This window comes from Tiliqua scincoides, chromosome 8, assembly GCF_035046505.1.
Source record: "Tiliqua scincoides isolate rTilSci1 chromosome 8, rTilSci1.hap2, whole genome shotgun sequence".
NCBI classification, from domain to species: domain Eukaryota; kingdom Metazoa; phylum Chordata; class Lepidosauria; order Squamata; family Scincidae; genus Tiliqua; species Tiliqua scincoides.
Window position 1 is genome coordinate 39,243,622 of NC_089828.1, and position 26,693 is coordinate 39,270,314.

The 26,693-nt window shown below is 42.6% G+C and overlaps 1 protein-coding gene and 1 pseudogene across 1 annotated transcript; both read left to right on the forward strand.

Moving 5' to 3' along the window:
- Positions 1-26,462, forward strand: LOC136658770 (repulsive guidance molecule A-like). The gene is made up of 3 exons (XM_066635630.1): positions 1-156; positions 10,846-11,330; positions 23,639-26,462. The coding sequence occupies exons 1-3, from the start codon at positions 57-59 to the stop codon at positions 24,305-24,307; spliced, it is 1,254 nt and encodes a 417-aa protein (XP_066491727.1). The 5' UTR covers positions 1-56; the 3' UTR covers positions 24,308-26,462.
- Positions 2,450-2,566, forward strand: LOC136659851 (5S ribosomal RNA; annotated as a pseudogene).
- Positions 26,463-26,693: the final 231 nt, after the last annotated feature.

A 26,693-nucleotide genomic window follows, 5' to 3' on the forward strand; every position in this document is an offset into this window, starting at 1 on the left:
TCCCAGCTCCGCGCCGGGCGCTGCGCGCTTCCTCCGAGGCCGATGGCCGGACGGTTATGGGGCCAGGCAGCCTCCACCCGGCGGCGGCGGCAGGGCGGCTCCGAGGGCTGCGCACTGTGATGCTGCTCTCCTTCTGCTGCTTCCCGCCGCTTGCAGGTAGGCGGAGAGGCCGCGGGGCGGGCAGTGGCCGGGGCTCTTCGCTCCGCTGGCCGGGGGGCTCTTGGGAGAGCGGCGCCGTCTGCGAGCTCCGCTTGCGCGTCCTCCAGCTCTGGGCTCACAGGGGGCGCCAGGACGCGTCCCGCTGGCTTCAGCTCCCTCCGCCCCCTCGCTGGATCGGGGCTGCTCCTTCCGCACAGCGCAGGAGCGCTCTCCGGCTCTAGGCTCTTGCGCTTCCAGCAGCGGGACCCACTCTCTAGAATGAGAATCTGTCAGGACCCACCGGAAGTGACGTCATCAAGCAGGAATGGTTTTAACAATCCTAGGCTGCAGTCCAACCCCTGCTTACCCAGGAAGAAGTCCCATTGAGTGTCATATAAGAACATAAGAACAGCCCCACTGGATCAGGCCATAGGCCCATCTAGTCCAGCTTCCTGTATCTCACCAAATGCCCCAGGGAGCACACCAGATAACAAGAGACCTCATCCTGGTGCCCTCCCTTGCATCTGGCATTCTGACATAACCCATTTCTAAAATCAGGAGGTTGCACATACACATCATGGCTTGTACCCCGTAATGGATTTTTCCTCCAGAAACTTGTCCAATCCCCTTTTAAAGGCGTCTAGGCTAGACGCCAGCACCATATCCTGTGGCAAGGAGTTCCACAGACCGACCACACGCTGAGTAAAGAAATATTTTCTTTTGTCTGTCCTAACCCGCCCAACACTCAATTTTAGTGGATGTCCCCTGGTTCTGGTATTATGTGAGAGTGTAAAGAGCATCTCCCTATCCACTCTGTCCATCCCCTATATAATTTTGTATGTCTCAATCATGTCCCCCCCCCAGGCGTCTCTTTTCTAGGCTGAAGAGGCCCAAACGCCGTAGCCTTTCCTCATAAGGAAGGTGCCCCAGCCCCGTAATCATCTTAGTCGCTCTCTTTTGCACCTTTTCCATTTCCACTATGTCTTTTTTGAGATGCGGCGACCAGAACTGGACACTATACTCCAGGTGTGGCCTTACCATAGATTTGTACAACGGCATTATAATACTAGCCGTTTTGTTCTCAATACCCTTCCTAATGATCCCAAGCATAGAATTGGCCTTCTTCACTGCCGCCGCACATTGGGTCGACACTTTCATCGACCTGTCCACCACCACCCCAAGATCTCTCTCCTGATCTGTCACAGACAGCTCAGAACCCATCAGCCTATATGTGAAGTTTTGATTTTTTGCCCCAATGTGCATGACTTTACACTTACTGACATTGAAGCACATCTGCCATTTTGCTGCCCATTCTGCCAGTCTGGAGAGATCCTTCTGGAGCTCCTCACAATCACTTCTGGTCTTCACCACTCGGAAAAGTTTGGTGTCGTCTGCAAACTTAGCCACTTCACTGCTCAACCCTGTCTCCAGGTCATTTATGAAGAGGTTGAAAAGCACCGGTCCCAGGACAGATCCTTGGGGCACACCGCTTTTCACCTCTCTCCATTGTGAAAATTGCCCATTGACACCCACTCTCTGCTTCCTGGCCTCCAACCAGTTCTCAATCCACGAGAGAACCTGTCCTCTAATTCCCTGACTGTGGAGTTTTTTCAGTAGCCTTTGGTGAGGGACCGTGTCAAACGCCTTCTGAAAGTCCAGATATATAATGTCCACGGGTTCTCCCACATCCACATGCCTGTTGACCTTTTCAAAGAATTCTATAAGGTTCGTGAGGCAAGGCTTACCCTTACAGAAGCCATGCTGACTCTCTCTCAGCAAGGCCTGTCTTTGATGAGGCATTCCACCATCTTACCCGGTATGGATGTTAGGCTGACCGGCCTATAGTTTCCTGGGTCCCCCCTCTTTCCCTTTTTAAAAATAGGCTTTAAAATATACACAACAGACTGTTAAAATATACACAACAGACTGTTCAGAGTACAGGTCCAGCCTATTTGTACATGGATTTGACTCAACACAAATGGCCCCTGCAAATGAGAAGGAATGTGCTGATCCCTGGAGAAGGGGAAAAATGCATCCCTTTAAAAGCAGTTAAAAAAACTGAACAGTCCTTTAACAATAGCCTCCTTAATGAGAGAGAGAGAGAGAGAAAGAGAGAGGGCAGCAGGCTGACAATCCATCAGTCCTCTCTGCAGGTGACCCCTCCCTTCCCCTTGAAAGAAAGGTGATCACTTCAAAGGTGAAGGGAGGGGCTGAGTGAAAAATTGTATTTTGCAAAATTATTTGCAAAAATAATAAAATGTGACAAAAACACAATTTGTAATAAACATAAATAAAACCAACTGTTTTTAAAAGCAGCAACTGTTATCCTGCACATGCCCGATCTCATCTGATCTCGGAAGCTAAGCAGGGTCAGGCCTGGTTAGTACTCGGATGGGAGACTGCCTGGGAATACTGGGTGCTGTAGGCTTATACCATAGTCTTTCGAGACTGAAGGTTGCCAACCATTTTTAAATAAAACCAACCAACAGATTTATTGTTTCAGCCCAAAATTATCATTGCATATTTAGCAAAACCAGTGTAAATGTGCAAAAGTCCTTACTCCAAAGAGCTTACAATTAAAAATTCACTAAGAAAGGATGATGATAAAACAGAAGGTCAATCAAGGAAGAAAAATGTGTTGTGTTCAATTCCATGGACTTATAGTTTGTTTCTGCATAAGACAAGAACATACTAAAGGCCCCTAAGAAATGGCTGCTCTTATTTTTGTTTTAGAGGAGGGTCTTTAAACCCTCCCCCCAATAGTTTCTCAATAGAGATGAAAAACCAAACTGTAGGGCTTCAGTTTCGCAGAACCTAAGTCTGTGCTGCTTGCAACTTACAGTACAAACAGCTTTCCCTCTAGGTTTGCAACCTTATGTTCATATTTTTTTCAGAGGCAATTCTCATTAAACTGAATGGGTTTTCCTTCTGAGTACACGTAGGATCAGTCTGCATACCTGTAATTCTCAGACTTGGAGATGGGCTGGGAGCTGGTGCTTTGAAGAGAAGTTCCCAATAGAACAAGAAGATCAACAGGGTCCACACCATGGATGGGCCATGCCGCCTACTGCCAGATTCTTGTCAAGAAGGCATGATAAGAATGCCCTGTATGTGGGCTTTTTGGAATAATCTAGGTGACTCCTGATAGGGAAACAGGATGCTAGACTACATGGCCCAGTCCAACAGGGCTCTTGTGGTCTCATTACAAAGGGATGAAACAAATGCATGAAGGAATGTTCTATCTCTAGCTATTTGCCATGATAGTTAAATGGAACCTTCTGGGCTTCCTGGAGACATATAGCTGACCACCACTAAAGTTAGAATGGTGGGCTAGATAGAATATGGATCTTCTTCAGACTGATCTAGCTAGAGGGCTTTTAAAAGAAAAAATCTTAGAATCACTAAGAGCCCAATCCTGAGGTTTGTGGCATGGCTCGGCACTGTGGACCTCAGTTGCAAACGTGCCATAAGGCACGTTTGCGGGGCTCACCGCCAGGCTCCTACCAGAGCTAGCCCAGCTCCAGCCAGTGCTGGGCTAGCGTGTGGCGGTCACCTGGGTTCCGCGGCTCAGTAGTCTCCTGGACCGCCGGGCTGCAGAACGGGAGGCGGGGGGATGGATGGGGGCGTGCGGGAGGCATTCCGGGGAGGGGGGGACATGGCCGTGGGTGGGCGGGAGGTGTGTCGGGGGGAGGGAGGGAGGCTCCGCAGGATCCAAGGTGCTCGTGCAGGGCTGCGCACCCTACATGAGTGCCTTTACTTTAGCTTTACCTTTTGGTCGCTGCGAAAATGAGTATAAAGCAGCATTGCGGGCCTGCTTCCCTTACTCGGGGGAGGCTACCGCGGGAGGCGCAGGATCTGGCGGCAGCCCTCCACGGAGCCTCCGGACCTGGGCGCTGCAGGCAGCTCAGGATTGGGCTGCCCATTAGCTGATAGGGAGTCAATCTCTTCAGATTAGTTGACTCTTAAGGATACTATGTGATTGTGCTTGATATGCTTGATATGCAAAATGCATTGCATTTTGTACAAAAAAGAACAACATGGACAGGTGGCATCAACCCATCCCTGCTTCTTTAGATCTGTGAAGGCTGTCAAAAAGCATGGGGAGAAAAGTTGCTTGCTTTTTGAAACTGCAGGTGTCTTATGTTGTATGTTTTGCTTCTTGTATCTTTGATGTGGGAATGCTGTGTTGTTTCTTAGAGCTGGGAGGATGCAAATGAGATTCTTGGGTTGTGGGAAATGAACATTTACTTCCTGGAACCTGGGGGACGATGACGGGGGGTTGTATGGGAAGATTCATACTAAGACAAATGTTAGGAAATGGTTTTTGGAACATTGGTTTTCTCCAGCTTCCCTCTGGAATGCATTAAGCAAGTGATTCATTTTTAAATGTTATGTATTATGTTATTATTCTTCCATGGATCTCAGTATAATCCCCCATCCCCTTTAAGTATGTGTGGTAGGTAAGGCCCAGAGAGACTGATGGGTCCAGTGAATGTTATGAGCAAGTAAGAATTTGAATCTGGGGGTCCCCAATCCTATCCTGAGAGTCTAACCTCAACACCATACTGGACCTCTCCGTTTCAGGAATCACCCCCTTTACATGACCAGTTGAACAAGTTGTTGTCCTTCTGAATTTAATATTAAAATGCAGTGAAATTGGGTTGCAATTCTTTACCCTTGCTGGTCCTGTTGACTTAAAGATCTAAAAGATTGGATCTTCCAAGTAGATGTGTACTAGAAAATTTTATTAAAATTATGAGAGAGGTTGGGAGGAACAGGGCCTAGGAGAGGGAGGTAAAGGGGGTAATTTGTACCTGGGCCCAGGGTCAAAAAGGGGGCCCAGGAGCCAAAGGACCCCTCCAGAAATTTCCAGAGCCCAGAAATTTCCTGGGATCTTACTTTTTGCTATCTACTCAGACTTATTGCCTGTATGGGATGCTGGGGATACTACCAAGAGCGTGTGGCTGCAGCTATTGGCAAGCTATATATGCTGGGCCAAGAAATGCATACATGACACTCCTTAACAGTGTCAGATCTAGGAGGAAACTGGCCTGCTACAATAGCTCTTTGCTTGTGGATCCACTTAGCATGAAGCACCTTCATGCTATCCACAAGCCAAAGAGCTATTGTAGCAGGCCAGTTTCCTACCAGATAAGAGGAACTCAGGGACACAGCTGCAGGACTATAGCTGCTGCAGAAGCAAGTTTTGGTATGCATAGGACACTTTCCATTCTCGTGTGAGCCTAAATGCTAATTTTCTGCATGATTTTCTATATTTGAAAGAGAGACTTAGAAGTGTGTTTGCTTTTCCATATTACAGTACCTAGCTGCGGATGCCACATGGTTGGGTAGACCTGGGCTCCAAAGACTTTCCAGCTGTCTCCACCTTCCCCCCATGCTGTTTCGCCCCTCCCATTCTGCTCGCCCAGAATGAGATGGTCATGATAGCTGAGTGGAACCTCTGTAATCAGGGATTGTCTTCCTTTAAGTATAAGGTGCTGAGAAAAATATGAGGAAACAGGAAATTGGGTGGTCCTCTGGTCTTATTCTGCAGGGCTCTCCTTACTAGAAATACATAAATATATTTATTTATAAGATTCATATCCCACCTTTCCAGAGCTCAAGGCGGCAAACAAATTCACGTTCAATAAAAATAACACAAAATGAATAATAAAGCACAAGTAATTGCTAAAATTCCAAAGTGTCAGTGCATACCCCATGGCATTCAGCAGAATGTAAATTAATCATATAAACTAATGATAATATAAATAATTCAGAAATTGCAATTAGGGCAGAATGCGCAGCTTGGGTGGTTACTGGGGTTTGGCTGCTTATATTATAACTATATTATATTATTGACTAAATATAATATTATAGACTGAAAGCTATTATAGACTGAAATATTATAGACTGAAAGCAAGCCTCCAACATAAGACAACCAAAGCAGTATTAAAGCCATAAAAGGATAAAAACAACTCACCCCCACCCTAAAATGCTAGCTGAAATAAAAATACCTTCAGTCCTCACCAGAGTACCTCTAATGAGGAGGCTATTCTTAACCCAAAAGGGAGAAGTCCCATAGATGCAACACCACCACAGAAAAGGGCTGCTTCTTGCCTCCATCCCTCTACTAACAGTGGCATTCAAAACAGGATGGCCTCAGAATATACAGGAGAGGATTGTCCCTGAAGTACCTTGGTTCTAGGCCAAGGCTTTAAAGGTTAGCACCACCACCTTGAAATTGGCCCAGGAGTGAGTTGGCAGCCAATGCAGCAGTGGCCCAACAGCCAAGCCCCAGTAACCACAAAAGCTGCCTCATTCTGCCCTAGTTGCAGTTTCTGAATTATTTTCAGTGGCAGCCCAATGTAGATTGCATTGCAGCAATCTAATCAAGATGTCACTAAGGCATGGACCACTGTGGGCATGTCTGACTGACTCAGTATGACTACATCTGGTGCATTAGTCAAAGCTGAATAAAAACCTCCCTGGCCGCAGCCACCACCTGGCGATTCAGGAGTAGCTATGGGTCCAGAAAGACTCTTGGGCTGTCCACTTGATCCTGCACAGGGAGTGTAACCTGATTCATAGCAGGTAGATAGTCTAGCACTGGTCAGCCCAATCCTTAGCTGTCTGGCATGCGGGGCTGCAGCAGCACTGAAAATGGCTGCTGCTGCATCCAGCACGCTCCAGGAGGCTGCCACCCCCTCCTTGGGATGACTTTCGTTCCCTTCCCCCTGGTAATGCGGGTGTCCCCGCAATGGGGCTACTTAATCAAGTAGCGACTTGAGGGTCAGTGTAGAATTCAGAACCTCTGGGTTGGGTGGACGGTCTGACACTGATGCTCAGGATCCATTGCAGCAAAGCTTCACCGATCCCACTTCCTCCCCCGGCATGTCCTCTCCCCACCCTCCCTCCACCTCCCTCTACCCCAGAATGCCTCTTCTCCGCTTTCCCCACCCCACCCCCACCTACCTCTCTGTTGCCCAGCAGTCTGTGTGACTGCCGAGTGGCAGAGCTCTGGTGCTCCGCTGGCACTAGCCCAGTGCTGGTCTAGCACTGGCGCTCCACCGGTGCTAGAGCCTGCAAACGTGCCTTATGGCACATTTGCAACAGCGCTCACCAGCAGTCAGCTGGCGGGCACTGGTTAGGATTGGGCCCTGAGTCATGGATTTCCAGATCAGGAAGTCCTCTGTTATGCTTGGATTAAATTTCAGCCTATTAACCCTCATCTAGTTCCCAAGAGGTACCTTCTAGGACCTGTAAACCAAGGAGTAGAATCACTGCAAAACAGTGCCTCCGAGCCCCAACTCAACCAACCTAGTGATAAGACATGATAGTTAGGAATGGAGCCTCTATGTTCAGAGGCATTGTACCACTGAATATCAGATGCAGGATGGAGGGGATACCTGTTGCCTTCCTATGGGCTTCTCACAGGCATCTGACTGACCACTGCTGGAAACAGGGTGCTTGATCAGCTCTAGCCAGGGCTGCTGATAAAGTCTTATGAGAATAAGAGTAGCTCAGTTGAAGAGGAGCTAATGAAAAGCATATGACAGAGAATCAGATGGAGTATTTACAACATTTATTAATTGGCCTGCTTCCCCAATGTGTTCAGTGGACATTTCAACTGTCAAGGTCAAGGTTAAAATTATGAAAGGAGCAAAAGCAGCAGCATGCATTTCTATCAGAGCACAGGTGTTCTGCATATTCTCATTCTGCTCTTTCCAAATTCTGAAAACAAGTCTGTGGGGCTCACCTTTGGGCCAGCTGAGTCTATGTTTGAAGTAGGAAAGTTGTGATGTGATGCTCTTCTCCCCCCCCCCCCCACTGATTGGGGCTCCTCTTTGCAAACACAAGAGAGCTGGATGGTTCTTCAGCTGCTAGGGGTGGTTTGTTTTTTCTACTGAGAATGGGCTGCTGATCTTTGCCAAAGAAAACAAAATGAATGTGCCTGAACACAAAGCCATCTTTTTCCCTCCTGCCAGACGGGGCCTGGCAAGCTGGGCTTCCTTCCCTGCCTCTCCTTGGACCATGTCCTCTTCCCTGAAGAGGTGGTGAGCCTGTTGGTATACAAACAGGCTGTTTTAAAAATGGGAAATCTACGTTCAAATAATACTATAATTGAACAGTAAACTCTGACAATTCTTGGAGCCCCTTAATTTTGCTTGGATTCTTTCAGCTTAATTTATTTGCTGAGAGAGGGAGCTGCTGGGAGAGGGAGCTGCTGGGGCTTAAATGTGCATGGAATCAAGCCATACCTTCTACTCCCTTGGGATTGGGGTACTTTCAATCATTGGGGGTCATCTGGTGAAGTTTATAGATGTATGGAGGTGGAGATAGAGAGTTTTTTTTCTCCCTTACTCACAATGTTAAAATTTAATGTCATCTAGTAAAACTGATCAGCAGAAAGTTGAGCAGGCAGAAGAAAGGATTTCTACTCCCAATTGGGGTGGAGCGACCTGGAAACCATCTCGAGTGCCACCTCTGCACTACACAAAAAACCCCATTTACTTACTGTGCTTCTGGGTTTGAAAACAACATACGATGAGCATGGTAGATAGGCACAAGTGAGCTGGAAGCAGATCATGGTGGGTTGGAGGGAGGCGGTGGTGAAAGGCACCCCAAAGCCAGTACCCCCTAAGAAATAGTACCCCAATGTACAGAGGCAGTCTACTGGGGATCAACAGTATGAGAATGCTCTTACCTTCATGTCCTCCTTTTGGATTTCTCAGAAGCCTCTGACAGGCTGTGTGGGACATTGGACTAGAAGGAACTTTTAGACTGATCCAACAGGACTTTTTAATGTTCTTGATCCCTGGTGGGTGTAGACAAGCTGCTTGTTATTGAAGGGAAGGATCACTCTTTTATTGTCTATTTATTACACTGATAGATCATGCAGTACGAATAGCTCTGCTTCCCACATTGGAAGGTTGATTTTTCTCTCTTTCTCCCTCTGCCACTGCAAATAGATTCTGGTCTCAGCCCTGGATCTAGCTGAGCCCTAGTCACATATTGAAGATCAGTTAATGTTGATTAAATGACCAGTTAGTTTATTGACAGTGCTGATGGAGCTCTGGTTTGATGGTGTGAGGCAGCTTCATCTGTGTTTACTGGGAGTTCTTTATGCTGTTTGCCCAGCATCCTGAACCACCATTGTAAAAGGAACAAGATTTTTGAAAATGTGTACAAAATGAATAAATAATTGGAACTCACAAAGCTGCCTTCTTCTGAGTTGACTATTGGTCCTTCTAGTTTGGTATTACACTGCATGCAGAAGATCCCAGGTTCAGTGCTTAGCATCTCCAACTAGCAGAGCTGGAGGAGACCTCTTCCATGCAGATGATACTGCGGGTGCAATCCTAACCCCTTATGTCAGTACTTTCCAGCCAATGGGACATGTGCTGCATCCTGCAGTTGAGTGTCACTCACAGAGGCTTCCTCAAAGTAAGGGAATGTTTGTTCCCTTACCTCAGAGCTTCATTGCCCTTATGTCAGTGCTGGAAAGCACTGACATAAGGGGTTAGGATTGTGCCCTGAGCTACAGAGCAGGTCTGTCCATGAGGCCAAATGAGGTGGCTGCCTCAGATAGCAGATTGGTGGGGCAACCATCTCCACCACCCCCATTTTTCCCTCCTGCTGCTCCTCCTGCTGTGTGGATTAGAAAAGGAAGAGCAGAATAGGAAGTGTGAGGCGAGTAAGCTGTGCTAGATAGGAGGGATGTTTTTAGCCCACCAATCTTCTCTCCTCCATGCTTCTTCAATCCCAGGAACAGGAGGAACAGACTACATTTAACACTTTGCCTCAGGCACCAAGAAGTCTTGAGGTGACCTGACTAAGCTAGATGATATGACAAGTGTATGTGCTCTGACAGAAGTAAGTTCCATTAATTTGCGTGGGACTTACCGTATTTTTCGCTCCATAAGACGCACTTCCCCCCCCCAAAAGTGGGGGGGAAAGTGTGTGCGTCTTATGGAGCGAATACTGCAAAAAAGAGTGCACGTTATGTTATGCTTCATGCCAGTTTATGATCACATTCACCCTAAGAAGGGGGGGATCTTCATGCCAGGATGGATGGATGAAAATGGAATGAGAATATGGGTTGAAAAGGTGTGGTCCAAACGTCCTGGAGGACTTCTGAAAAAAATGGGTGAAAACATCATGGGACACAGTAAAGGAGGAGATCCTTGTACAGTCATTCAAAAAATGTGGCATTAGCAATGCCTTAGATGGAAGTGAAGATGGTATCTTATATGAAGACAGCGAAGAAAGTGATGTCAGTGATTGTGAGCAAATGAGCTTCATAAATTCTGACTCTAGCAATGATGAGTTCTTGGGGTTTCCAGAAAACTAGAGTACTCAAACCTTTAAGTCTCTCCATTTGTTAATGACAGTGATAATGGTTCTTAATGCCACTGTTGACTGCTGTTCACTTTACATGGTTCAAATGTTATTCTGTTATAGTTTATTAAATATTTTATTACACTATTTGGTTCAGAATATTTTTTTCCTGTTTTCCTCCTCTAAAAAATAGGTGCGTCTTATGGTCAGGTGCGTCTTATGGAGCGGTACTCCCAGGCAAATGCATATATAGGATTGCAATTTTAAAGATCTGATTCAGAAGAAGGCAGTTTTCTGTGATCACGTTTGCTTTGGCACTTTCTGGAGGCATCAGCTATCACTGATTATCTTCTGCTTCTCTTGTCACAGTGCACTGCCAGCCATGTCGTATTCAACGATGCAACACTGACTACGTGGCTGCAACCTCTCCGGCATTGGAGGAGACGCTGCAGGATGTGGACTACTGCATTGTTTTGAGGGCGTACTCTGTCTGTACCAGGAAGATGGCCCGATCCTGCCGGGGAGATCTGGTGTACCACTCTGCAGTGTTCCGGATCAAAGAACTCTTTGGAAAGCACAACTGCTCCAGTGATGGGCCGACTTCCTCAGCCAGGGCTCCCAGCGCTATGGACCCCCTACTTTCTGAGATCTGCAACTACAATGCTAGGTCTGGTTTCCAAGCCAAATTTGCTCACTGTGGGCTGTTCGGGGACCCCCATCTGCGGACTTTTAAGGACAAATTCCAGACCTGTAAAGTGGAAGGGGCGTGGCCTCTTATAGACAATCGGTACTTGTCAGTTCAGGTGACCAACGTCCCGGTGATTCTTGGATCCAGTGCCACGGCAACCAGCAAGGTAAACTCCTCCCTGTTTGCACATTGTTTGCACTCTTGTTACCTTAGTATAGTGCTGGCTCAGGCTGAGCAAATTGGAACTTTCTTAGTAAAGGGGGCAAGCTGTTGTCCCACTCACCCAAAATCATGATACCTTCACAACCCGCTAATATGGGTGGAGCTCGTGCTAGGAAGGAGGCAGACATGGTGAGTCAATGTAATATAGAATACTACAGCATTTCTCAAACTGTGGTCGGGACCCACCAGGTGGGTCACGAGCCAATTTCAGGAGGATAACATGGCACCTAGCTCAGCCACCATTGAAAATTCAGAGCTGAAAATACAGGGTACAGAGCAGGGCAGGGTGGATTCCTGGTGGGAGAGAGGCCTGTTGCTTTGCCCTGAATAGGTGGGAAGATCGGACGTTGGAAAGTGGGGAGGGCTGTGTGGTTGGAGAAGGATCCAAGGATCGATTTCGAAGCTGGAATGTTTGAATTTTGAACTATGCAAAATAACAGCTTGAGCACATTGTGTAATGGCTGATCACGGCTTAGGTTTGAAGTTTAAACGGATGATGTCACTTCCAAGTTAATGACATCACTTCTGGTGGATCTTGACAGATTGTCGTTCTAAAAGTGAGTCCTGGTGCTAAAAAGTTTGAGAATCACTGGAGTGGTTAGACTAGGAGACCAGCACTCTCTTTTCTCTCCCATCTACTTTTATAGCGAATAATGAAAAAATAAAAGGAAAAGAAAAAAAGGAAATATGCATTACATAAAATTACAAAAAAAAAACAACTGTATAGGCTGTAAAAATGAAAAAAAGATGTCTAAAAAAGCTTCCAAATATAAAAAAAAAATCTATCTGTAGTTGTCATCTACATGTCTGAATGTTGATAGAGTTAAAAGGTCCTCCATCCCTTGAGTAATGGTAGGGAGAGGTACTTATCTTTTCAGTGTTGTAATATGTCTTTTTGTTACATTAAGGGCACAGAGTCTCAAGTATCAATAGCATTCTTATTGCCTCCTTAGCTATGAAGCTTGGATGATCTTAGGCCGGTCATTTATCATTATTATTTTTATTATTATTATTATTATTATTATTATTATTATTAGTAGTAGTAGTAGTAGTAGTAGTAGTAGTAGTAGTAGTAGTAAATGACTATTTTTCAACTGGAGTAGTTCACAAAGCAGTTTAAATATTAAAATAAATCAAATATGAAAATCAAAGTGAAAATTTTTCACAATTTTCTGCTGCCGGGACCAGTGTTGTCAGAGGAGACACAGTGTGGTCTGAAGACCTAGTCTGAGATTGTCAGGCCAGGCTATTAGTGCTTTCTCTGGTTGATAAGTTCAGACTGCAGAATCAAGTCTGAAGAAGTTCTTATAGTACGGCTGGCATGGACCCTCTTGGCTCTCCCAGTCACCTGAGACTTCCTGGGTGGGTAGGCTGGCTGCAGCTTGCCTTTCTGCCACTTCCTATCAGGGTGGAGTACTGTGGAGCAGCAAGATGTTTCTCAAGCAGCACTTGCAGGGCTCACAGACCCCTGCTACTTTACTTTTCCCTACAACTTCCCAGAAACATGAAAGCAAATGCAGTGGGCCATCAGTATCCATCTAGGATCCATTCCAGGATCCCCCTGCAGATACTCAATCCCATGGATAATGAAATGGGGGGGGGGGTGCGCTGGCAAACTGGAAATGCCTTTTAGAAGTGTCTGGGAGGTCTTCTGAGGCATGGGGAGGTCTTGTGCAACCTCCCCGTACCTCAGAAGACCTCCCAAATATGACTGGAATGCATTTCTGGTTGCGTCCTCTGAGGCCCTGCAGCTGCAGGCTCAGCATTTGTAGATATTCAAATCTGCAGATGCTGAGCCCACAGATAAGGGGCACCCACTGCATATTTGCTTTCATCCATGCTGATATTGCTGATGTTGCTTTGATTTTATTTTTTAAAATGTTTTTATGGCTTTTTATCATATTGGAAGTGAAGAAAAGTGAAGAAAAGCTGTGCTCCCCACACCTCCAGAGGGGAGTCTGAAGTCAGTGGAGGTCGAGGACATTTGTCCCCTGTCTCTGCTGGGCTCAGACTGAGCTTTAGAGCTCAGAACACGTGATTTCTGGTTTCACAGAGGGCTTCCCCAGGCCTCCTAATGCCTTATAAGGCATTAAAAATGTCACTTCCGTTTTCTCCATTCCAGGACCCCCGCAGATAAGGGGGCACGTTTGTTCTATGGCTTTTTTGTTGTTGTTTGAAATCATAACCTACTTTGAGGGCCTCCAGAGAGGGGATGGCCCCCTGAACCACATGGATAGCGTTCACCTGTATCCATGATTCAGCTACTCATGGGGGCGGGGTTTCCTTTCCAGAACTCTCACATAGAAGGGGGCACACCTGTACTATGGATTTTTTTTTTTTGTTTTGAAATCATAACCTACTTTGAAGGCCTTGTGCAATGACAGAATATATGTTTGAATTTGCCTACCATTGCCTTCCTTTTGAGGAAGCTCCCATCTGGTTCAACAGCATATACAGTCATAACAGATTTGCTTGTTTTGGGCCACATTTCATCAATGTGCACAATTGCATATGTGTAGCAGGAACCAGCTGTGCAAAAAGAAGCATGACATAACTAACAGCCCAATCCTATGCATTTCTACTCAGAAGTAAGTCCCATTAGAGTCAATGGGGCTTACTCCCAGGAAAGTATGGATAGAATTGGGCTGTGTGATCATGGTTTTTTTGCATGTTCTGTCAATGCATTGGTAAGGTGGAGAGAGAAAGACGCAAATTAATGGAAGGAATGAAGAGCTGTGGCAAAGTGTGATGCATGGAATTCAGTACAAAATTCAAAATCTAACAACAAAACAAATGGAAGATTCCTTTGGAGCTGACCCGAGATAGCAAGGGGAAAAATATCCCTATATCCTGAGGTGACCTCCAGCTGGTTCCCAACCTGCATGGGAAATAGTGCAGCCCATGCAACCTGGCTGCACTGGCACAGGTTAGGGTTGGGCTGTTTGTTTACATTTTTAGCATGGTTTAAATTCAGTTTATATCAGTTTTTATTCTGCAAGCCACCTTGAGCGCCCTCGAGTGTGGGAGAAAGGTGGAATATAAATTCTTCAAATAAATAAATATAGAAGAAAATCATCAATTGTCACTTTTTAGGTAATATGAATAGAATTATAAATGTATGTAAATATAGTTTTTTTCAGATTTAACCTGTGGATCACTAAAAATTCATTTGTGATAAACTAGTAACATGTTTGAATTCAGCATAGAAGTTACTGTGAGGATCAGACAGTTTTTCTTGTGTGCCAAAGAATCTTGGGTAGTATGAATAGTGTTATAAATGTACAGAAATTTACAATTTTTTTTCAGATTTAACCTGCATGTAATTAAAAATCCCTGTGTGATAGAAAGAAAACTAGTAACATATTTGAATTGAACATAAAAAGTAATGTTAGGATCAGACAGTTTTTCTTTTGGTTGTGTGCCAAAAATTTTATTTTGTAGACCAGTATATTTAGCAGCATATGATGGCTGATGCATGGCAGTAGGTCATCAGGCATGGCAGCATTTTGATAGAGAAATATGCTGTGTTTTAAGTAGTTGTCCGAATATGGCAGCTTATGAGATTGCATATCTGAGGCCTGCCAGAACAATCAAGAAATGCCCACAGGTCTAAAGATGTTGGAATTTTTTTTGAGATTCAAAACTTATGCTCCAATAAATGTGTTGAATCTTTGAGGTGTCACAAGACTTTTTCTTCAGGTACTGCTCTGGAAGAACTTAAATTGCAACACTGAGAAGACTAGTAATGGTGAACAAACTCTCCCACAGGCAGGCAGCTTGCCCACCTAGTTTTACAAGCTATGAGACAGTGTGGGTATATTCTCAGGCCTACTCAGTTCACATAAGGCAACAGCAAGTCCCAACAGACTTGGCTCATATGCCTGCTGCAGTATGTCCTGGAATCCTGTGTGTTTCACAGGGGACCCAGTGATAGATAAGTCAATATGGACGTGGTTTTCTCAACACTGTTCCAGAAGTTCTGCTAGGGATATGTAATCTGCTGCCACCTTGTGGCAACCAGAATTAGTGACTTGAATGTAATCACTACATTACATGTAGTGTATGACATGTACATATCAGTAAGGAACATTCCAGCCCAATTTACAGCCCAATGCACTTAAGCTGTTAATAGCCCTTTAACTCAGCATTGTATCAGTTTTTTGTGCAATTTAGGGTGCAATCCTAAAAGTCCCCTGTGACACAAGCCGGTCCTAAAGTGTCGCAAAAGTGCCATAAGGTACTTTTGCACCACCTTCCGGTGAGAAAGCGCCGCCCTCCTCGCACCAGTGCAAGTCCTGGAGGAAGGGTGAGTTGTGTCGGCCAAGCTCGGCCAACGCAGGGGTCTGGGGGTGGGTGTGGGGAGGGCAAGGAGGAGGCGGGAGGAAGGTGTTTTGGGGTGGGAGGAGAGCAGGTAGCGGGCATTCCTGGGGGTGGGTGGGCGGTGGGATCAGGATCCAGTGGTTATGCTGGATCCTGACCCCATTCCTGGGAAGCATGGTGCAGCTCCAGGCTGCTTGGATCTGCACCACATCGTCAGGTGGTGCAGATCCGAGTAGACCCATTGGGGCCATTGCAGCGCAACACAGGTCAAGGGGAGGGCCCCTTGCCCTCAGGATTTTGGCCCCAAGCTTGTGCTGGATGCAGCGTAGGCCCACTGGCCTGTCTGCTTCCAGCGCAGATTAGGATTGCATGAATTCAGGCTTTCTAGATGTGGGACAAAGCCAGATTCTTAATAAAGGATCTGGTACCCTTTTCTAGACCATGGCAACAGATATCACTTGGCCACTGCCTGGTCCACTGTCTCTTCACAAATCATTCTGGGTGGACAGAATTGGTGACTGTATTGGGGTCACCACAATACAAAGTAATACACGATAATACACGATACACAGTCACCACAGTATTGGTGACTGTGGCAGCTGCAGTACGATGGTAGTGCACCTACTTTGCATGCAGACGGTCCTAGAATTAATCTCTCGCATCTCCGGGATAGTGGTTCCCAAACATTTTAACACTGGGACCCACTTTTTAAAATGACACTCTGTCAGGATCCAGACAGAAAGAAAGAAACTTTCACCTTACCAGCTCCTCACATCTCTTTTTATTCTTTTTACTATGGTGTGGAGTGTGCCTTCTAGAGTGTTTGTTGAGCTCCATGTTTATTGGATTGGGACCATTCTTTTTTTTTTTAAATATATTTTATTTATTCATTATACAGGAAAGGAAATAGGTTTAACTTTGGGTAGGGTACAACACAAGTTACACATAAGGTTTGGCCCCAGATTCCAACGTACATCATTCAGTTAACACAGAAAAAACACAATAATCATCAATACAAAGGTTCGCATATTTATCAATATAAAAAATTAATTTTTACGAAACACTCAATTTTATCTAACTAAATTTATCTACCCAATCATAAAAAAACTTCCAATATTTTCTTACTCTATCTAAATCTCTCTCTTTCATTCTTTCTGTTAAAACTTCCATTTCTGCTACTTCATAAATTTTATCAAATCTTCTTTAGTTGGCACATCTATAGATTTCCATTTTTGCGCAAACAATATTCTTGCCGCTTTAACAATATGTACAATAAGGTGTTTCTTAGATTGGTCTTTAATTTCTGATGTCACATTTAGGAGGAATATTTCTGGTTTGAATGGTAATACACAATGCAATATCTCTTGCAACACTTTATGTATCATTTTCCAATATTTCTTTGCTTTTTCGCATGTCCACCACATATGATAAAAAGTTCCTTCTAGCTCATTACATTTCCAACACTTATTTGATAACCCAGAGTACATTTTTGCTAACTTCTCTGGTGTTAAATACCATCTATAAAACATTTTATATAAATTCTTTTTAAAAGACACTGCTTTAGTTATCTTAATATTTGTATTCCAAATTTGATTCCAATCATCTATTGATATATTATATCCAAAAATTTTTGCCCAACGCACCATTGCATCTTTAACTATCTCATCTTCCATTCTCATCTCCAGGAGAAAACTGTACATTTTTCTTACATACTTCCCCTCATCAATCAAAAATATTTTATCAAAACTTATATCTTCTTCATATAGACCTATTTTTTGGTCTTCTCGTAATCTTGTTCTTATTCGCATTTCATTCCACCAGTTCAGCTTTATTCCTTTCTCTTCTAACTCAGACTTACTTAAAATCTCTCCTTTATTATTCAGCAACTCACTGTATGGTTTATTTTGATCTTTTTTAATCCAGTTCGAATTGGTTGCTATTTCGAGCAGTTTTATCCATCTAGGTAATTTAAAATATATCTTATATTTTATCTGATCCCATATCCAAATTAAAGATCTTCTTAAAATGTGTTGTTTAAAATATCCATGCTGTTTAACTTTATCATAAAAGAGGAATGCATGCCAGCCTATTTGTAAATCGGGTGCTTCTACTCTAAATTTTTGCGTTCAATAAAAGTCCCCAATCTTTTATCCAGTTTAAGGCTGCTGCTTGATAATATAATTCCCAGTCTGGTAGTCCAAATCCTGCTCTTTTTTTATCTTCTTGCAATAATTTCAGTCTTATTCTCGGTTTTTTACCTTGCCAGACAAATTTTTGTAGTAATTTTGTTCATTTCTTCAAAAAAAGATCTCTTCAAAATAATCGGGATAGTCTGAAATAAAAACATTAATTTTGGTAATATTTTCATTTTCAATAAAGCTATTCTTCCCATTAGAGAAATCTAATCTCCAAATCTTTTTTTATTTCTTTCATTAATTTGATATAATTGTCTTCCATTAATGTACTTGTCTTTTTTGTAATTGTAATTCCTAGATATTTTACTTTGTTTGTTATCTGTAGTCCAAATGCCTTTATTTGTTCTATATCATTGTCTTTTATGTTTTTAAGTATCATTTTGGTCTTCTGGTAATTTATTTTTAAACCTGCTACCTCTCCATATTGTTTTAAGTCTTCTATCAAAAATTCCATGGAGTTGAGTGGATCTTCCAAAATAAATACCAGATCATCCGCAAACGCTTGTAATTTATATTCTTCACTTTTAATTTTAAGCGGTTTCACCCTATCATCTTCTCTTATTCAGTATTTCTAATGTCAAGATAAACAACAATGGTGAAAGTGGACAGCCTTGTCTTACTCCTTGTTGAATATTAATCTCTCTCGTCAATTCTGCATTTACTCTTATCCTTGCTTTCTGGTCCGAATATATTCCTTGTATCATCTTGATAAATTTTGGACCAAAATCTAATTCTTGCAGACAATTAATCATAAAGTCCCAATGTAAATTGTCAAAAGCCTTCTCAGCATCTAAGAACACTAGAGCTAATTTCTTATCTGGATGGGCTTCAAAAAATTCCAATATATTATCATTCTCATGTTTTTCAGTTGTCTTTTTGGTAAAAAAAACCCAGTTTGATCTTCTTTAATTATCTGATTTAATACTTTTTTTAGTCTTGTAGCTAAAATTGAAGCGAAGATTTTGTAATCCGTGTTTAAAAGTGAGACGGGTCTATAATTTTTAATTTCTTTTTCATCCGTGTCTGGTTTATGTATCAAAGTAATTGTTCCTTCCTTCCATGAATTTGGCATTTCTCCAGTCTTCCATATATCATCAATGACTTTTTTCAATGGTAACAACAATACTTCTTTAAATTTCTTATAATACTCAGCTGGTAATCCATCAGGGCCTGGCATTTTTTGAAGTTTTTGTATTTTAATCACTTCTATAATTTCACTTATAGCAATTGTATTTTCCAATAAATTCTTTTGATCATCTAAAATTTTCATACTGTTATTTTTCTTCAAATATACTGTTTGTTTCTGGTGTTCTATATTTTTTTCTCCCATATAATAACTGATAAAATTGTTCAATAATTGATTTTTTCTTTCTAATTCTGTTTCTTCTTTCCCAGTCAAATCTTTCAATGTCTTAATATGATTTTTTTGTCTTTCTTTTTTAAGCTTTTTTCAAAAAAAAACTGTCTTTCTTTTTTAAGCTTTTTTCAAAAAAATTCTGTTTTGCCATTTTCAATTTCTTTTCCCTTTCCTGGGTTTGGAATATTTTAATTTCATGTTGTATCTTCTTAATTCTTTGTTGGATTCTTTGATTTGTAGGTTCTTTCTGTAATTCCTTTTCGCCAGTCTCTAATCTTTGTACAAGATCTTTCATTTTCTTCTCTTGTCCAATTCTTTGTTTCGCTGCATTTCTTATTGCTAATCCTTGAAAGAATGCTTTACTTGCATCCTACACCATTTGTGTTTTAGTTTCTGAATGAAAATTGGTCTTAAAAAAAAATCCATTTCTGTTTTTGTTTGATTCAAAAATTCCTGATTATTCAACTGAATTGTATTTTAACTTCCAAGTATTTCTCCTTAAGTTTTTATTTATTATTAATGAAATTGGATTATGACCTGCATATATGTTACGTAAAATTTCCGACTGAAACGTTCCACCTAAACCGGATATTGAAGCCCAACACATATCAATTCTAGACCAGGAGTTATGTGAATTTGAATAATATGTAAACTGTTTTTTCTCTGTATATTGTGTTCTCCATGTATCAATCATTTGTAATTCTTCTGCCATTTCCCAAAAAGATCTGGGTAGGGTTCCTCCTCTTTTTAAAGGTCTTTTATTAAATTTTCTGTCCCATTTAGTTTGAAAGACCGCATTAAAATCTCCAAATAGAAAAAGATCCCTATCTTCTCCCGTAATTAGTTTCTCATGTAGTCTTCTATAAAACTTATCTTGATGGGCGTTTGGTGCATAAATATTGACAATTAATGCTTTCCTTGTTTCAACTTGGATCTCTACAATCAAAATTCTCCCATCTTCCGATTGCCATTTCAATTCGGGTTCCAATTTGGGGTTAACATATGTAGCTACCCCCCTTTTCTTTTGGTGTGAGTCTGGGGCAAAAAATAAAGTTCCCATTTTTCTATTTTTAAGAAATCTAGCATCATTTTTTCTAATATGTGTTTCTTGTATACAGATTACATCTGCTTTGGTTTGATATAACTGATGAAATATTCTTCTACACTTCTGAGGAGAATTCAATCCATTAATATTTACAGAAAAAAAATTTCACTTGTTGTTCAGCCATTTTCACTTAGAAATTTGTTTTGTCTTTCTTGTTAATCTACTTGTTTTCTGTCTTACTTGTTACTGTCCTTCCTCCTCCTACTGCTCCTTGTGCTTGTTCTTGGCTGTCATCTGTATCTTGCTCCTTCTTTTTCTTTTTTCCCTTTCCTCCATTCTGTTCGTTTTGAATTTGGTCTGAGGATTCTTCCTCTTCTTGAGAGGAAGTGCTCTCTTCTCTGAGAATTCCGTTTTGTTCTCCCAGACTTTCTCCATATTTTGATAAAAACTGTTGAACTTTCATCATTGAATTCATATTAAATCTTTTCTCTTCATAAACAGGAGAACTTCTGGAATTTGCCAACGATACTTCACATTATTTCTTCTTAATATTGCAGCAAAGTTTCTATAGGATGCTCTCTTTTTGGCGAACTTTCCAGGGTATTTCTCTCAAAATTCTCACTTGCTCTCCCTCGACTATTCTTTGTTTTTCTTCCAATCGTTTTAATATATTATCTCTTGCAGCTCTTTTTGTAAATTTCATCACTATTTCTCTTGGCTTTTTATTTAGTCTTGCATACCTAGAATTGACCCTGTATACAATATCTATCATCTCTTTAACCTGATCCTCCTCCAATTCCAGCTCGATTGACAACCATTCTTCCATTTGACCTCTAATATCTTCTGGGGATTTTCCTTTAAAATTTTGTATTCTAATAATAAATGCTGCTTTCTCCATCTCATGTCTCATTACAGAAATCTTTAATTCTTCATTTTGCTTTTGCATTCGATCCATTCTCTTTTCCATCTCTTCCATACTATTATTGATTTTCTTCATATCTCTCTTTAAATTTTTGACCTGCTTATTTTTTGTAATCTGGTCCTGCATATTTATCAAAGAAGTATTTATCTGCTTCATTTGGTTGGAGAGATTGCCTATCTGTTCTTTCATCTCATTTCTAAAATCTTTCATCAGGTCAAATAGTGAAGTCTGACTTTCTCTCCTTTGTTCCATATGTAGGAATTTGTGATCCAACCGATGGTGATGTCTTCAACGTAGTCTTACTAATCTCTTTTTTTGATGTCATTTTTTCCTTTTTGCTAAATTTCTATTTTAATCCGTTTAATCCCTTAAAATAACACTCTCAATATCTCAAATATCTCAAAACAAAACAATACAAAACACCCTCATAATCACAATTCAATAACTTCACAAAATTACCAACACAAAATAAAAAATAAAAAAGGAAAAGGAAAAAAGTCATTAGTCTAACATTTCAACAGTCGTCGACCCCCCAGTCTTTTTTCTTCCTTCACCTTCTTGTGAGGCAAATCTCCAAGTTTATTTAAAAAAAAAAAAAAAATACTTCACCTTCTTGCTAGGCTAATCCTCAATCTTACTTCGCCTTCTTGTAAGGCTAAACCCCAAGTTATATCCAAAAAGGGGTACTTTGCTTCACCTTCTTGCAAGGCTAATCCCCAAATTCAATATCAAAAAAAAGAAGAAAAAAATCAGTAATCCACTTTAAGACAAATCAATACCAATATCTGTTCCAATATCAGCTCAAATCAATGAGTCTTTAAAGGCTCTGTCTCAAATCTCAGTCTTATTCTTGCTTCACCTTCTTTTAAGGCTAATCCAAATTTTATAGTCCCAAGACTTCTCCAACAAATAAAAAAGATCCAAGTCTTCAAAAGAGGTGGACTATCAAGTCAAGTTACTGTCTCTTTTACTCAGTTCTAAATGCAGTTCAAGCCTCTTGCAACAACAGGCCTGAATCCAGTTCCAATTCCAATCAATAACACTATCAAGTCAAATTACTGTCTCTTTAAATGCTCAGTTCTAAATCCAGTTCAAGCCTCCTGCAACACCAGGCCTGAATCCAATTACAAGCCTCTTGCAACGAAAATGAAAGTAAAATCCTTCAAGCTATTAAAAGTGTTGCTTATTCTTTTTGCACGTATACCATTACAATCGGGTGATTTACAGTCGGGTGATAATCTTCCTTTATTTTTTCCTTCTTATCTCTCTTCTTTTCTTCCAATCACCCTTTTTAGAAAAAAAAATACTCCAGATGGGCCTTTTTAACCTCCGCTACTTCCCCCCTCTGGGTGGCTGCGAGCCAATGTAAATGGTCTTAAATATATCTTTCCCTCCTTCGAACTTCTCAATTAAAATTTAATGATCTAATTACTCACGGTTAAAACCTTTGTTTGCTTTCATGTTGAATCTAGTGGGCCGTGGGGGGGAGTCTTATCAGTTTTCCAGAGCTATCCAAGATGGCGTCTGGAATGGAATGTGCTCCAGCACAGAGCAAAATCAGTATATCTTTGAAACTGCCGTTTCAAAAGATAATCCTGGTTCACGCTCTCAGCCTTCGTCCCTTCTTCTTGGGAACGAAGTATTCCTCAATAATGAGGAACTTTGGAAATCACATCCATTTAGCAGATCCCCCGGAGAGCCCTCCAAGTTCACTGCTACTGCACTGAGTATTAGCTCCGCCTCCCTGGATTGGGACCATTCTGGGGGCCTTGTGTTCCCTTTTTCCTGGTCTTTGATGGGAACGGAGGCACATTTGCCTACTCATGATTGTAGTAGTCATCATGAGTAGTCATCACTACTCATGATGCACTTGGGTAGTTCAGTTTCACTTTCCATAGGGCTCAATCAGTGGTGGACCTCCCATTCACTCTGTGAGGCAAATGCCCCAGGCGCGAAGCCTCGCTGCCTTTATGACCCCACGGAAGCCTCTGTGATGCTCCCAATGGGGTCGGAAACTGTGCTTCCCGGCATTGGGGAACCTTCAGGAGACTTCCCCAACTTGTCCTGTTGTCACATGAGGCAGTATGCGCTCCAGGTAAGTGGGAGGGCAGTGATATCTGCAGGGGGCACCATTGTGGACCTTTACTCTGGGGTGCGGAGCTGGGCTCAGTACATTTTCCCTATCAGCTACTGGCTTGTCCGTTTCAGTTTCACGACCCACCAACAACCAGATTGCAACCCACAGTTTGGGAAACACTGGACTAGGAGGTAAGACCCCTGATTGAAAACCTGGAGAGCCATCACCAGTCAATATTGATGATACTGACCTACCTGAACCTAACTTGGTATAAGGTACCTTCGTACAATTAAGCAAAGATCTTGTTATTTACATCCCTGTCCTGTGTCCTTCCAGATCACGTTGATATTCAAGAGCTACCCTGGCTGTACCGAGCAGAAGGTCTACCAGGCAACTACAGAGGATTTGCCCTTGGCATTCAGTGATGGCACACGAAATGGGGGCTTGAAGGAAGGGGCAGGCAGCCTGCACATCCTGGAGAAGCCTGATGCCAGACAGGTGGAGATCCAGGCCCATTACATTGGCAGCACCATCATCATCCGGCAGGTGGGCCGCTATCTCACCTTTGTCATCCGCATGCCAGAAGATACTCTAGGCACCTCTGAGGGGAGTACCAACCTCCAGCTCTGCCTCCATGGTTGTCCCCAGAGTGAGCTGATCCAGGAGCACCAGTTGAGTTTGGCGAGCTCCAGCCTGCTCTGGCCAAGCTCCCAGCAGGCCTTCACAGTGGAAACTGCCACCCAACAATGCAGCTATCTCTTGCAAGTGGAGGATGTGTACTTTCAGTCCTGCGTCTTTGACCTGCTCACCACCGGTGATTCTGAGTTCTCAATGGCTGCTTATGGGGCCCTGGAGGACATGAAGGCTCTATACCCCAGCAGACTCAAATTGCACACTGTGTCCAAGAGAGTTGGCTCAGCCAGCAACAGGCCACATCTGGGACCAGCTGTTGTTGCTTTATACTCTTGGTTTCTTGCTTTCTTCTTCCTCATGGCTTATGGATAAGCCATGGATTTCTAACTGTCCTGGAAAATTCTGATGCAATAGTGGAATGCTGAGCTAAATGTGGGTGGAGCTCCACCTCTTTTAGACCACTGTCCTATCACACATACTTAAGAGTAAGTCCCATTGACTGTGATGTTGTTTACTTCTGAGTAAACATGCATAGTATTGGGCTATATACCTCTTGGAGAGAATGCTGCACCCTTAAACCCAGAAGATACTTGTACCTCTGAACCTTCCCTCTCTCAGACTCAAGATATTTGAACCACAAAATACACAAATGATCAGATGACCTTTGCTGTAGATGTTGTGATTTCTCATTAAGTGGAATCATCCAACTAATTATTGTCCAACTAATTGTTTCCTCTCTCCCTTCCTTCCCCCCCCCCTCACACTTTCTAAAGGTTGTCAGGGGAGAGATCCTACTCTGAAACTGTGTGAGAGCCATATATTTTTTTTTGTGGTGGTGGGGAGGGGGAGAGGAAAATCCTGCAGCCAGATGATGCCCATTTGGCTCCAAGAAAATTTGCATTTGCAACTGGTATAAATTAGTACATGGAACATATTTGCAAAATGCCTTAATTCTGCAACTTTTTGTCATGTGGGACAATTTCTTTTCCTCCTGGGAGGGTCAAGGAGCTATAGTGAACACTAGAACTATGAGGAGCTGGAGGGGGGAGATTTCCAGTTGCATGGGGGGGTGTACTTCAGTGTTATTCTGACCCCATCCCATGCAGGAGGAGAATAATGGATGCAAAATAAGACCACACGTTAGCTTGTGTAGCTTACAGATGCTAAGGTTATCAGCTTCTGTTGCATATATGGAGCTGCCTTATTCAGAGTCAGACCATTGTCTGTCCCATTGCTGTCCTTGGGGAGACACTATATGTCAGTAGTAGAACACCTGCTTTGCATACAGACGGTCCCAGGACCAATCCCAGCAAATCCAAGCAAGTAGGGTGAGACAGACCTCTGCCTGAAACTCTGGAGAGATGCTGCCAGTCAGTGTAGGTAAGACTGAAATAGGCCCTGATCAAGGCCCTGACTCAGTAGAGCTTCTGGTGTTTCTACCCTGACTGGCAGCAGCTCCAAGGTAGGGGTCTGTTTTCTTTAATAATAATAATAATAATAATTAATAAATTAATACAGGTATTTATATACCGCCTTTCTTGGTCTTTATTCAAGACTTTATTCAAGGTGGTTTACATAGGCAGGCTATTTAAATCCCCGTAGGGATTTTTACAATTGAAAGAAGGTTCTATCTTTCAAGAACCACAACATTCAGATGTTTCTTTCTGATCTGGTTTCACATTCTGGCTGGCCTCCATCCTCCCACACTCGGAGCAGATGGAATAACTCGGCTCAGCTTGTCAGCTGCTTCAAGGTCGCACGGTGCCGGTGGCCTCGAACTGGCGACCTTGTGGATGTTATCTTCAGGCAAATGGAGGCTCTACCCTCTAGACCAGACCTCCTGCCCTTTCCTGCTGGCCCTCTTATTTGGCGTTGCAAAGGATTGAATCTTGGGATGTGCAAAAATCTTCAAAAGTGGAGTAGAATTCTTGCAGAAGGAAGAGGCTCCTGAAGGTTCTATGCTCATAGAAGGTTCATAGAAGGTTCTATGCTCTGTAGAATCTTCATAGTGGCTGGATACTGAATATATCACTGAATATATATCAGTGAATATATCACTGAAGGCTTGGCCTTCATGTGCTGCATGTGGGCTTCTTGGAAGCATCTGGTTGGCCACAATAGAACTAAATGATCAGATCCAGCAGGGTTCTTAGTAACTTTCTCCAGACAAGTGCTCAGCCATATGAGCAGAATTTGAGACTCATTGGGAAACAATGTTTGTTTCATATAGAAAGCACAGAACACACCCCTGCTTGGATCTTGCAGCATTAAGGTGAGTTTCAGGAGGAAGAGTATATCTCCAGGTTGTTCCCAGCCAAATATGTCTTGTAGAATTCAAGCATTTGGATACTAATTTGATTCTAGTTTTGTGCAATTTCCAGGCTGAGGACTGAATTTTTATTGCTTCCTGTGCATTTGTGGAATGGCCACAATAGGGAAGGGGTATGCATTCAGAGCAGTGCAAACCTCTTGATCATCCTGTTATTGCAAAAAAATAAAATAAAAATAAAAATGTATATTTCTGTTCTTCAGCCTGTACGTTCTGCACAATTCACTTTTTAAATATTTCCCTTCCGCACCTACTGTGGCATGCTTTTAAAAAAAACGACTTCATATTTCTTGACTTGGCTTGTTTGTTTTCCCTCCCTTAAAACAAATACAGGTCCAACTTTGTTATACAGATTTTATATAAACGGATTTGACTCAACACAAATGGCCACTGCAAATGAGAAGGAATGTGCTGACCCCCTGGAGAAGG

What these genes read in the sequence shown, in the direction of transcription:
- LOC136658770 (XM_066635630.1), top strand. Translation starts at nt 57, where the DNA reads ATGGGGCCAGGCAGCCTCCACCCGGCGGCGGCGGCAGGGCGGCTCCGA. An exon ending in CTGCTTCCCGCCGCTTGCAG is followed by an intron (nt 157 to 10,845) that starts GTAGGCGGAGAG and finishes CTCTTGTCACAG; the next exon opens with TGCACTGCCAGCCATGTCGT. An exon ending in GTGCCACGGCAACCAGCAAG is followed by an intron (nt 11,331 to 23,638) that starts GTAAACTCCTCC and finishes GTGTCCTTCCAG; the next exon opens with ATCACGTTGATATTCAAGAG.